Here is a 12,723-nt window from a genome sequence, read left to right as displayed (position 1 = left end):
CTCAGCAACTGCAGGGAACTTCGAAGAGTAAGCAGTTTTAGCAGAAGCTGAGATAAGCATTTAGCTAGCCAAGAGGGTTCCGTACAAACAGGTAGCTAAGGTGAATGGTTAGCTAGAGGAGGTTCTGCACAAACACTTTTAACAAAGGCTAAGATAAATTAGCTAGGACATCCTGATCTTTGGTCCCCAGAATAGAGTTGGGTAGTTTCCCATGGGATTCCCCATCAAGATCAGATTTATATCTGGAATACAAGATGGAGGAACCTCTGTATTGTCTTACCCCGTCACACTGTATTTCCCACTTCCTCTAGTCATGAATTAGGTTGCTATCTGTAGACATTCCAAAGGGAAGTACACTCTAGAAACCCTACCTTGCAGTTTTATGCACAAGATTAATAATACCATGTGGATTTTTACATCCTTAAACAAGGCTGATGAAACAGAAACTAAAGACAGGTGTCATAAAGACTGCCTGCCAATAAATCACCATTTCTTCATTTCCTCTAAAGCTCTTATCATTCTTCATCTCTGCTTGTCATGTGTTAAGGCACAAGCTTCATCTAAACCGTTCTGGGAGTTTCTTTACCAAGGTCATGAGCCTGTTCTCATCAACAACATATGCTATACTTTGCCTTCTCTCTTCTGCCCTCTGCCCCTTCTAAGGACTACTGGCTGAAACAGTATCACTTTTACTCCTTAGCATTACAAAGCAAGCCTGATGAACTCTGGTCCTGCCTGCCCCTCCCTAGAATACTATTTCTTTCCAAGACTTTTGAAAACAAAACAAAACCTTTATCATTCATAACCAAGCTTGAATCTCTGTTATAGAATGGAATTGATTCTTCTGCTACATTGCAATTTTTTGAAGTACTATGTAATTCCCTTGAAGTCCCAGGCTTAACAACCAGTTTCCATATCTGCTTCCCCTACCAGCTGCATGCTTGCTGGCATAAGGAGTTGTTTTGTGCTTGTAAGGTTAAGAACCTCTACTGTGTGGAACTGATAAGTTGGTGAGAGGTAGCAGCTTTATCACAGAAGCATAGCAAAGCAAAAAGTGCTGAACAGTTGGGGTTCTTTTTGACACCTGTGTGGTTATGGTTCAAAGCTGACCTCAGTCTTACTATGTAAGGAATTGCTACCAATTTTGTTTTTGTTTTTCCTTTTGAAATCAAGAATGTAGTGCTGGAGGTAGTGACACAGTTCTTTAGTCCCACCACTCAGGAGGCAGAGGCAGGCAGATATCTGAGTTCAAGGCCTGCCTGGTCTACATAGTGAGTTCCAGTATAGAGAACTACATAGTGAGACCCCGTTTAAAAAAAAAAAGTTAGAAACCTTCCACCAATAACAAATATTAAGTTAAACAAATCAGGGTTTTGATTACCTATTTTAAATAGCTATACTTTACTGATACATAAGAACTCATTATGCCTTGTATGAGGATATTTCAAATCTGTTCAGTGGGACATGGTGGTCCAGGCCTCTTGCCCCTAGCTAATTAGAGACTAAATTTGACAACGGCAAGACTTTGTCTCGGAAAAAAAAACTGCCTTCAGAATACAAATTGACACATATTTGAAAGGTACATTTTAGAAGAATTAGTTTTCTTGATCCCCTTCATTTGGTAATGCAACCATTTAGACTATCTTCATTTTTAAGTAGTGAGATCTTAGTGAATAAATATACCTTCTTTTACCCAGGAGTATATGTCTCAGCAAGGTGGTTATAGGAAATGAATTTCCCTCTTGCTTACTACCACATAGAACCCTTTCCTCCCCCCTTCCCTCTCTGGTCACAAATTCACTTGGTTACCTATAGGAATTGTGTATGATGGGATGTAAACGGAGCAAAAAGGAAAGATGGAGAAACAGCTCAAATAATTTCTGAATTCAATATTTCTTACACAGCACACAATATTTTTCTTGTTTGGTAGTTCTTGGCGGGTCTTTTTCCTTTTTTTTTTTTTTTTTTTTTTAGGAGGGATAGGGAGTTTGAGACAGGGTCTCATGTAGCACAGACTGTCCTCGAACTCTTGCTCCTCCTGCATCTTCCTTTCAAGTGCTGGGATTATAGGCTTGTGTCCCAACTCCCAGCTCGTTACCACTTTTTTTTTTAATCTATTGATTATCCCTATGTTCTCCGCCTGCATGTGTTGGCAATAAGGTGTAAGAATGTGCGGTTCCTGTCCTTATTTCTTCTCACTTGCTGCCTCCTGGCGGCACCAGGACTCAATAACGAATACTCAACCCCTGCACCCATCAAGTCCAGGAACAGCAGAAAATATGCTGTCCTCCCTTCGCTTCCTGCTGCTTGATTTCCCGCTCTTTACCTTCAAAACCTTCCTTAAGTTTCAAGTCTCTCTTCTTAGATTTTCTTGGACAGAGAAAATTCATCGTAACCAAACCAAAATGCAAAGCCCTGATGGCTTGAAAGTGGGGCAGGGAGGATGATTCTATCGGGAATAAACCCAATTCAGGGGCCCTTTAAGTGTCCAGAAAGTATGAAAAGGGGCGCCGATGTCTCCCCGGCCTAGGGTACTGGCATCACATACATGGTCCAGAAGCCACCCTGAGTAGCAGCCTGGACCAAGGTGTGGTCTCTGGACCGGTATCATACCTCCCTTGTTCCTCTTCATTGTCGCCAGGGGTCGCAGCGCGGTGTTGGTGCACTGCGCATGCGCAGCGGGTGCAATGGTGTCTTACTGCAGGCCACAGCAGAGGCATGAAGACCGCGGCGGGGTCTGGGGAGGTCGCCGTTGACGGGAGGCCGAAGCTGGGACTGTGCGTCCTCTGCGGCTTGCCGGCGGCAGGAAAGTCGACCTTCGCGCGTGCGTTGGCCCTCCGGCTGCGGCAGGAGCGGGGCTGGGCCGTGGGCGTCCTCTCCTACGACGATGTGCTGCCCTCTGCGCTCCCTGATGGCGCTGACACACAGCCTCGGGTCAGCACCGGGCGGGAGCGGGCGGGTGTGCAGACCGGGCACAGGCAGTGTAGCTGTGGGTTGTTGCAGCAAGTCGCCCTGGATCCTGTGTTAGAGGGAAGACTGACCGGAGCTGGTTAGCTCCGCTCTAGGAGACATAGACCTGTCTCCGAATAGTAAGATACAGGACTAAGTGCCGTGCTTTGTAGACGTTTTTAATGCAAGTTTGGTACGTACACATATTGCATTTTCTCTGCAATGGAGCTTTAAGAAAAAGCCTAGCTATGCTTCCTGGGTTGGTCCCAAACTCCAGGGCTCAAGGATCATTCTGACCCCGCCTCTTACTGTACTGGGACTTGTATTGCTACCTTCAAGTCCTATAGCAGAGTGAAATACTGAGTTTATTTTACAAGGTGAACGACCTAGTCAGATCCCTCCTTGGGTAGTTTCTCCCTAGACAAAGGAAGTAATCACCCCACCCCAAATTCTCTAGCCGGTTAAAATCAGATATTGTGGAACCATTTTGGAATTCCCCATGAGCATAAAAAATAAAAGTTATAAATAGCAAAATTGCTAGTTCCCTCCAGGGAAAATTTACCAAATGAAGGGTCTGGTCTGCCATTAATATTGGAAAAGGTGGTCTTTCTTGGTTGTCAGCTAGATGGAGTAATAAGCTTGGATTACGTGTGCTAAGTATATACGTCTTAATCCCTGCATTTACACTTGCATCCCAGTGAGGTGCACCCCTCCCTGATAGAAGCGCACAGAAGCAGACTACATGATGGAGTGGGTGGAGTCATGTCTCCAGTTGTATACTATCTTTTGAAAGCTTCTGAAAGCTTAAATTGTTACATTTAGCAGTCAGTCACGAATTAAAAGCAAATAGGATGATTCCATTCTGTAAGTATATACAAAGATAAATATATACAAAGGTACGTGTGTTTGGTATGTGAAAAAAAATCTGGATTTCTCCATCAGAATTTGTCTGCTGCTTCAGTTTTGGTTGTGAGAGGGGTGAAACAGTATTCTAACTGGGAGTTACTTGTATGGTAGTATTCTCACCACTTTGGATAAAGTTAAAAGTTACTGACACAGACTATTTTTCCTTCTCACTTGAGCACTGTGATTAGGAAGTGGCACAGGTTTTCTTCTCAGTGAGTTTATCTGGTTTGCTTTTATGTGGACAAGGCAGGGGGACTCATCTTCAGTCCTTTTGTATTTCCTCCAGCCTTGACTTCAGAATTACAGTGCTCCCCACCACCCCTCACAAAACAAGATTACTTGTATTCTCGAGCTCCTTAGTTTCTTCCTCCTGTTTCTGTCATCCTTCCCAGTCTCACAGTCCAGTTGTTCTTAGTCTGAGGTCTTTGCATCTTGACCAAAAGACCTTCAACTGACTTATCTTGCTGTCGGTATCCCTTTTCATTTCAAGGACAAACCAACATTGCTATATCTTAGATTATTTTACTTCAGCAGGATATTGATTTTGGCTCCTTTGTCCTCCTATATGGTAAAGGGTTTTCATTCTCCTGTATTAACTCATTCATTCGTTCACTTAAAATACGTTTCTGGAACACTCGCCAACCTCTCAGCTGGAGGCTGGGTGATCTAGCCGGGAGAGATATGCAGGTGCACATAGATATCTGATATAAGCCCTGCTAGAGCAGAGACAATGTAGAGAATGGGGCTAGATTGCCTTCTATACTGCTCTGGCAGCATTGGGGATATTCCAGGCAGAGGGTGCAGGAGCTATGAAGACAAGAAGGCATGAGAAATAAGGTGATTGTTGAGAACGTCAAATGTTTCAGTATTGTGAAATTTTTAATGGGGACGGGATGGCAATAAAACAAGATGAGCAGTCTGCTGGCCAAAGCCTGAAATAAAATTTCAATTCTTTGTTGTTTTTTGTAGCCATCCCAATGGAAAATGTTTCGACAAGAACTGTTGAAGTACCTGGAATGCTTTCTCGTGGCAGTCATTGGTGGAGGTCAGATGTCTGCCCCACCCAACAGCACTGAAGCCGTGTGGGAAAATTTCATAATTTGCTTAAAAAAACAGGATTTGATCTTTTCTGCAGCGCTTGAGGCCCAGCCTTGCCACCTCCTAGCAAAAACTGCTGTTTCTAGACCTTTGTTTTTGGTGTTAGATGACAACTTTTATTACCAAAGTATGAGATATGAAGTCTACCAACTGGCTCGGAAATGTAATTAAAACATTTTTTCTTACACACGGAAACATAGATTCACATGTATCAAACCACAGTACCTTTAGTGAGCATTTAATTGAGTTAGGTTTATATGGATTTAATTTGTAAAGTGGGTGTTCCATATTGCAAATGGAGCTTTTCCTGCTTCATCTGGGACTAGTATATATTTATTTCACATTTCTGGAGAGATAGACCGGTAATTTGGTAATGTTTAAACCTGTTTTCAGATTCCCTGGGCTTTTGCCAGCTCTTTTTAGATTGTCCCCTGGAAACATGTTTGCTGAGGAATGGCCAGAGACCCCAGCCACTGCCTAATAAGACCATCCACCTCATGGAGAAAAAGATAGAAAAGCCAAACCCTGAGAAAAACTCCTGGGAACACAACAGCCTCATGATTCAGAGTGCAGCATGTCCTGTGGAGGCCAGGTATCCTGCTCTGTGCCATCTTAGTGCTCTCCTGTGGGCACCCTGTAAAACATGCTCAACTGTATGGGACTGGTCATTCTCCCACAGGCCTTGGGGATTTGTGTGGAGGAACAAAACTTATAACAGCTGAGATATAAATCCAAGTTTCTTTACAAATGTCTGCTTTTAACCATTCAAATTGTATTGTCTGAAGCTAGGTAACTAAGCAGGTAAAGGGCTTGCTGCACTGAACCTGAGCTCAGATTCCCAGCACTCATGTAAAGTTGGGCATAGCTGCTCAGTCTGTGATCCCAGCACTGGGTAGGGGGTGATGCTTGCTGACCAGCAGTCTAGTAAGAGACCCTGTCTTTTGGTACTATTGATAAAGTTGCCTAAATAGGTTGTGAAGTGTCTTCGTATAGATCTATGAGCTAGAGGTGCAACTCAGTGATCAAGCACCTGTGTGGCTTGTGCAAAGCCATAGCTTGAAACCTAGCACTCCCCAAAGGTTTTAAGTTGTAATAAAACTAATGATGGATTTTAGTTTGTCCTAGAACTCTGTAGTTACCCTGCCCATGTGTATGTGGAGTTCGTGGACTCTGGTTGTCTTGTTTTCCACTGGCAGTATGTCTGGAGAATTCTGGAGCAGTAGATTTCTCTTAGAAATTTTATGAATGATGGAAATGTTCTCTGCTCTATCTAGTATGGAGTGGGGAGCCATGAGTGTTGTTGAATACTTAGATGTATCTGATGCAACCGAATACCTGAGTTGTTAGTTAATTTAATATAGTCTCATAGGCTACAAAGTGTGCTGTTGAACAGTGTGGATCTCAAGATACATTGTGCATGTTTCTTTTCTTTAAGTGAAGTTTTATTAGAAAGGGAAGGGAGGGGGAGGGAAAGAAGAGAAAGAGGGGGAGGGGGGGAGAAAGAGACAGGAAAAGTTCTGTCTGTCCCTTCAGAGGAGCAGCAGGGAAAGAAAGTTGTGCATGTTTCTTTGGTTTAATTTTTTGTTTGTTTTTCAAGACAGGGTTTCTTTGTGTAGACTTGGCTGTCCTGGAACTTATTCTCACTCTGTAGACCAGGCTGGCTTTGAACTCACAGAGATCTGCCTGCCCCCCACCCCTACCCCCCCACCCCATGCTGGGATTAAAGGCGTGCACCACAACTGCCCAGATGCTCTTACCATCTTCCTGTCTCCCCTTCTATGATGTTTCCTGAACCGTGAGTACAGGAATTGTGTTGTAGATGTATCCACTGAGGCCAGGCATCCTGTGATTTCTTGTTGTATGCATTTTGACCACTTGGAATGCTTTCAATTGGCTACAAAGAAATTTCTTCGGGGGGGGGGTGAAAGCTGCACCTACATGTGGGTATTTAGAATGCTACTAGGAAATTATGCTGATTTACTAAAATGGTGGTAGTAGGTTCTCTTTTAAGATCCTTGGTCTCACTAGCCCCAAGTTTCCAGGCATGACTTCCTGTTGAGTGGACCCTAAGTCCAATGGACACCTGTTGGTTAATGCCAAGAAATGATTGCCACTCTTGCACCTTTAAGGATGTTGTACCATGCTGGTTTTAAGCTAAATTCATTCCTTGAATATCTTTAAATAATTTCTCAGTACAGTTTCTATATAAATTTCACATTCCCAAAACAGTTGTTTATAAAATTCATGAAACAAGCCACTGGTGAGGTTTGTAGTTTTTCAAAAACAGGGTCTCAGTATGTAGCCTGGGCTGGGCCTGAACTTATGATCCTGCTTCAGACGCCCAAGTCCTGAGATTGTAGATAGGTGTGTGCATATCATCAATGAAGTGCTATCGTTTCCGGAGCTCTTACGTATCTTTGCATAAGTGACCCACTGAGGTACTGTTAGAATGGTATCAGTTATCTTCACTGCCTTGACCCCAGTGAGATATGGGCCAGCAGAGTGGGGTTTCTGCAGTCACTTTCAGCCCTTATTGTAATCTGCAGTTTTGCCCCAGGTCATATGAATGTGGTCAGGTTACTTATACATATGCAGTAGCCACAGGGCAACTACCTGGTTCACCCATCTAACTGGAGTGAAAAAATAGTTGTCTGGCTACCCAGTCTCTCAGCGCAATCACTTTATTGTCTTCACTTAGCCACTTACCACTGTCCAGTATTACGTTTGTTCTCAATGGTTTACCTGTCTCATTCCTTCCGTTTTCAAGATTAGAGTAGTTGGGCACTTTGTTATACCCCCAGATTAGCAGTTTCCCATGTGTAGCTTTACAATGTTTACATGTGAGATGCTCAATATATATTTACTGGATGAATGAATTCTACCTGAGTTCTCTAGGGACCCTTGGCTAGTGAGGAAATTTATTAATCCTTATCTAGTAAATAAGCAGAAGCCTGAAGTAAACATCATCTTTCTTTAGGAACTAAAATAGAGTTTTAAATACAGTCTAGGATATAACAAGGGAAGAGATTGCTTTTTGGTAAGAGAGTCTTAGAAAATCAGCCTTTTGTGAGGTAGGAATGGCTTGTAATTTGTTTTGAGCTTCACTTAACATTTTACAAGTGGAAGATGGTTTCCAAATAACTTAGTTTATATTTCCTTCCAATAAGGACCGTGGATGGCAGTTTTGCTCTGCATTCATTCTAGTATTATTAATGCAGGTTCTTAAGCAAATACTTTATAGAAAGATTGATTATACTTTATCTCACTTTCTTTGTAGCCTGGAGGTGACTAATTTATTGCTTACTGCTTTGGAAAATCCCATAAAATGTGTTGAGGACAATACAGAACAAAAGGTAAATACTCCACTTAGACTTGGTGCAAATGAGGAGTTACTTTTTTGCAGGGAGATGTATGTGAGCTGATAGCAAGAGAAAAGTGAAAGACGGTCTGTTAGAATGGCATTACAATAGCCTTTGGCTTCTGACATCCAGTAAGGTCTGTGCTGGTTGCTCAAAGCCATGGTAAATGTTCAGAAATGCTAGAACCTTATATTGGTGACTTACAGTGGACAGCGATGGAAGTGTTTACATCACCAAAGCACAGAAACACTACATACAGGTTGGAGGAAGTTTTTTTTTGTTCTAGAAAGCCAGTTATTGCACAGTTACCAGCATACCCACTTTACAACCAGACATGATTCATTTGGATCTTCTGTGAGAGAAAATGAACAGAAAAACCACTGCGGCTTTTATTTTGGTCCCTTCAAATGAGTCTATACCTTGGTCATTTATTTTATAAACTATTCCCAGTAATGATGTCTATATTTCCAGGAAACAGACAGAATTATTTGTTCTACTAACATCCTCCATAAAGCTGATGAGACACTGCGAAGAACCATCTCTCACACAATGAAGGAAGCCAAAGGTATGCCGACTGCTTCTCTATTGTTTAGCTACTGGAGTGCTCTCTCTTGCTGTCATTTTCCTTGATACCAGAGTTTATATCAGCATTTCAGTTTAACATCTGCTGTTTGGTTACATAGCTACTGTCCCCTGGAATTGGGTATTTATCCATTTCATTTTTTTTTGAGTGCCTCTTTTTTTATTCCACTAGACTTTTTCTTAAATACCAGGGAATCAATAGGAAGCAGCACAAATTTTAGTGGAGACAGATAAAAGGGTAATTAATTATATGAATATATGTTAGTCCCCTGAAGTAGAGTGGCACATTTATTTTTAAGAGTAATTAGGGTGACCTGGGTGATGGTGGTGCAAGCCTTTAATCCGAGCACTTGGGAGGCAGAGGTAGGCGGATCTCTGTGAGTTCGAGACCAGCCTGGTCTACAAGAGCTAGTTCCAGGACAGGCTCCAAAACCACAGAGAAACCCTGCCTCGAAAAATCAAGAAAAAAAAATAGTAGTTAGGGTAATGGAGAGGCTTAAAGGTTAAGGGTACTCTGGGGTCAGGGGTCAGACAGGTGTGGAGTTTGAACAAGGTCACTGTATTATAAATATGAATTTAAAAATAATAATGTTTCAGATATGTGGCAATTATAGCTTTTTCAATATGTCTTGAATAATTAACTCCTTGCTATGTTTAAAATTTGTTTTAAAAAGAAAACAGCAGCTGACATTTATTTAAAACTTTGATGACTCTTTACAATTATGTAAGGTTGGTATAATTTTATAAATGAGAATCAGTTAATTCTGATTTCAGTCTGTTGTTACACTCCCCTGCCTTTATTGTTACCTTCATAACAGCTGGGAACACTGAGAAGGACAGTGTGTAATCATACCATATTTTTCAAATTCTCTTTTTCCATGAGCATACACAGATTATATATCATAAACGGTGTGTGATAGAGCATATAAACTCAGGCACATGTGGAAATAAGTTTCACAAACACATCCTCATATTTAATGGAATGTTTTATTTTCTAACTTTAGAATATCTGTTGCCACTCACTAGTGAATTACAATCCAAAACTTCTAACAGAGGACCATGTTTTTTCTCAGCCATTTGTCCAAATTACTCAATATTCTCAGCCCTTGGGAAATGGAGACTTTTCTGGAGGGGAGAGGAGTCGGTACTGGTTTCTAAATGTGTGCTTGAAAAAAACTAAAAATTCCTTTTCTCTGCTATCAAGAAAATGAGATGATGACAGCCCACATATGGGTTAAAACACTTGCAAATATTTCATGAAAAACTTGAATATATGAATATAAATATATAGAGAACTCTTTACCACTCAGTAACACACAGGTAACCCAATTTTAAAATGAACAAATATCTAAATAGACATCTTTTTCCCCAAGGGAGATAAAGAGATGACCAATATTCAAATAAAGGTGTATTTAAAATTTAGTGAACAGCAAAATACAGATGAAAACCATGGGAGATACCATTTCACAGCCATTAGAATGGCCAGAATGAAAAGCTTCAAGACTTGTTGAGGATATGGACAAATCAAAACCCTCACATCCTACTGGTAGAAATATAAATGATGCAGCTGATTTGGAAACTGCCAGGCAGTTCTTCTCATGCCATTACCATGTGGCCAAGCTATTCTGTTCCATGGTATAGGTTTGAGAGAAATGAAAACATAATGTTGACACAAAGCCTGTTTATACCAGAACTATTCATAACAGCCAAAAGAGAGAAATGGCTCAACTGCCCATCATCTGATAAATGGATAAATACAATGAGGTCACCCATATAATGGAATGTTGTGTAGCTGTGAATAGGACTAGAATACTGACCAGGATAGAATATGGGGACCCTGAAAACATCCACACTGAAAGAGGTCATATGAACATCCAGAGCCACAAATCACAACAGAAGGATTAGAGCTGAATAGGAAGTAGGGTTGAGAAGGGCAACTATCCGAGGGTACAGTTTTTGCTTGTAAGTTGTGAATTTTTTTTAATTAACTGTGATGATGATTGCACATTTGTGAGTATTCTAAAAACCATTATTTTTTTTTTGTTTTGTTTTTGAGGCTGGGTAGCTCTGACTGTTTGGGAACTTTTTGTAGACCAGCCTGAACTCACAAATCTACCTGCATCTGCCTCCTCGGTGCTGGGATTAAGAGTGTGCCACTATGCAAGCTAAACCATTACATTTTAAATTTATACATTTATGGTGAGTTATATCTCAATAAAGCTAATTTCAGATGCTCAGTAACACTGCCCATATGGCAATGCCTGGTAGCATATTTCCATCATCATAGAAAAGCTACTTGGGACAACTGTTCAAATGTATTATTTATCAGCTTCAAAAAACCAAATTGTCATTTTATTTTTCAAAGCAAAAGATGGTGAAATAGGTATCTTGGCTCAAAAACAGTCCGGTGCAGCACTGCAAGCCTTTAATTCTGGCACTTGAGAGGCAGAAGCATGCCAGCTCTGTGAGTTTAGGGTCAGCTTGGTTTAAATAGTGAATTCTAGGCCAGTCAGTGCTACACAGTGAGAACCCATCTCAAAAGAATAGACAACCAACCAACCAAACAACAACAACAACAAAAAATCCCCCAAACATCCTTTTAGAGGGCTGGAGAGATGGGTTAGTAGTGAGCACTTGCTCTTCTTTAAGAAGACCTGAGTTCAGTTTCCAGCTCTGACATGATTGCTCACAACCATCTACAACTCCAGTAATGAGAAATCTTATGCTCTCTTCTGGCCCCTGTGAGCAATAGGCATTGTAGTGGCGCACATATATATACATGCAGGAAAAACTCAAATTATATAAAAATAGAATCTTAAAAATATATATCCTTTCAGGTTTGTCTTTATCTGCTCATACACCAGAGTAATTACTTAAACTGCCTGTGGCTCTTGTTTTAGATGCCTTTTCTAGATCACATTAATGTTATATCTCGTCCATAAATTATTACAATGCATCCTAATTGTTTATTGGTGAATCTTGCCTGTTTGATGTAATCAAATGGCAGTAGGCAGCCCAGACTGACTTACAGGAATAATCCGAGAATATCTTTTATTTTAGATGAGCAAATACCTCTTAATAACTTGAAGCGTCTAGCAGAAGAACTTAACAAGCTCAAAGCAGATTTTTTGGAAGATCTAAGACAAGGAAACAGAAAATATCTGTGCTTTCAACAAACCACTGACTTATCAGATGTTATTTCTTCTTTTTGTGATGAGAGAGATACTGTTGTGCAGAAGTATTTTTCAAAGCAACATTAAACTTTCTGAATTTCTAATCAAATGTATGACTTGGGTAAACTTTTCCAAACAATTTTTTATGACTAGGTGTTTTCTAGACCAATACTGTGAACTGCCAAAGAACATTCTGAACATAAAGAACAATCCAAATTGTCTATTTTCAAAGTTCTATTTACATGCTAGAAATTACTTCAGAGAGCTACTTGTCAAATGTGACATAGATAACTGAGGTAGAGGCACCTTTCCTCACTGATGTGCCACATGTCGTAGGGTACAGCAGGTCAAACGGACTAAGAGGAATGTATTAGTTACTGGCACACAACTATGACAAAATAGCTGACAGAAAACCACTTGAAGGAGGAGTGATTTTTTTGGGCTCACAGCTTCAGGAGGTGTACATCGGGTGCAGAGGGCGTGGCTGCTCGACTGGCTTTGTGCAGTGGCTGAAGTTTGTGGCTGTTGTTTCTCACACTGTGGACATGGAAGCAGATTCTAGACTATAATCAGAGGCAGATAAAACCTTCAAGGCCTGCTCTAGTGACCACTTCCACCAAGTAGGTACCATATCCTCAAGGTTCTACAAAACCTCC

General features: G+C 41.0%; 1 protein-coding gene across 2 annotated transcripts; it reads left to right on the top strand.

The window, feature by feature from the left end:
• The first annotated feature begins 2,661 nt into the window (after window positions 1-2,661).
• Window positions 2,662-12,176, top strand: Pstk (phosphoseryl-tRNA kinase). 2 transcript variants are annotated; one of them, XM_013113679.3, is made up of 7 exons: window positions 2,662-2,934; window positions 4,825-4,900; window positions 4,991-5,116; window positions 5,347-5,545; window positions 8,231-8,306; window positions 8,784-8,877; window positions 11,955-12,176. In XM_013113679.3, the coding sequence occupies exons 1-7, from the start codon at window positions 2,719-2,721 to the stop codon at window positions 12,152-12,154; spliced, it is 987 nt and encodes a 328-aa protein (XP_012969133.1). In that variant the 5' UTR covers window positions 2,662-2,718; the 3' UTR covers window positions 12,155-12,176. The 2 variants fall into 2 exon arrangements, with proteins under 2 accessions (XP_012969133.1, XP_005064353.1); XM_005064296.4 differs by having other exon boundaries at window positions 4,825-5,116.
• Window positions 12,177-12,723: the final 547 nt, after the last annotated feature.

This window comes from Mesocricetus auratus, unplaced genomic scaffold (assembly GCF_017639785.1).
Source record: "Mesocricetus auratus isolate SY011 unplaced genomic scaffold, BCM_Maur_2.0 Super-Scaffold_4256, whole genome shotgun sequence".
NCBI classification, from domain to species: Eukaryota; Metazoa; Chordata; class Mammalia; order Rodentia; family Cricetidae; genus Mesocricetus; species Mesocricetus auratus.
Note: the sequence above shows the minus strand (reverse complement) of the source record. Positions and strands in the feature narration are given on the sequence as shown.

Excerpts from the sequence above, each read along its gene's own strand:
- Pstk (XM_005064296.4), top strand. The coding sequence starts at position 2,719 with ATGAAGACCGCGGCGGGGTCTGGGGAGGTCGCCGTTGACGGGAGGCCG. Across the intron at positions 2,935-4,824 it reads GCGCTGACACACAGCCTCGG|CCATCCCAATGGAAAATGTT; the intron begins GTCAGCACCGGG and ends TGTTTTTTGTAG. Across the intron at positions 8,307-8,783 it reads AGGACAATACAGAACAAAAG|GAAACAGACAGAATTATTTG; the intron begins GTAAATACTCCA and ends CTATATTTCCAG.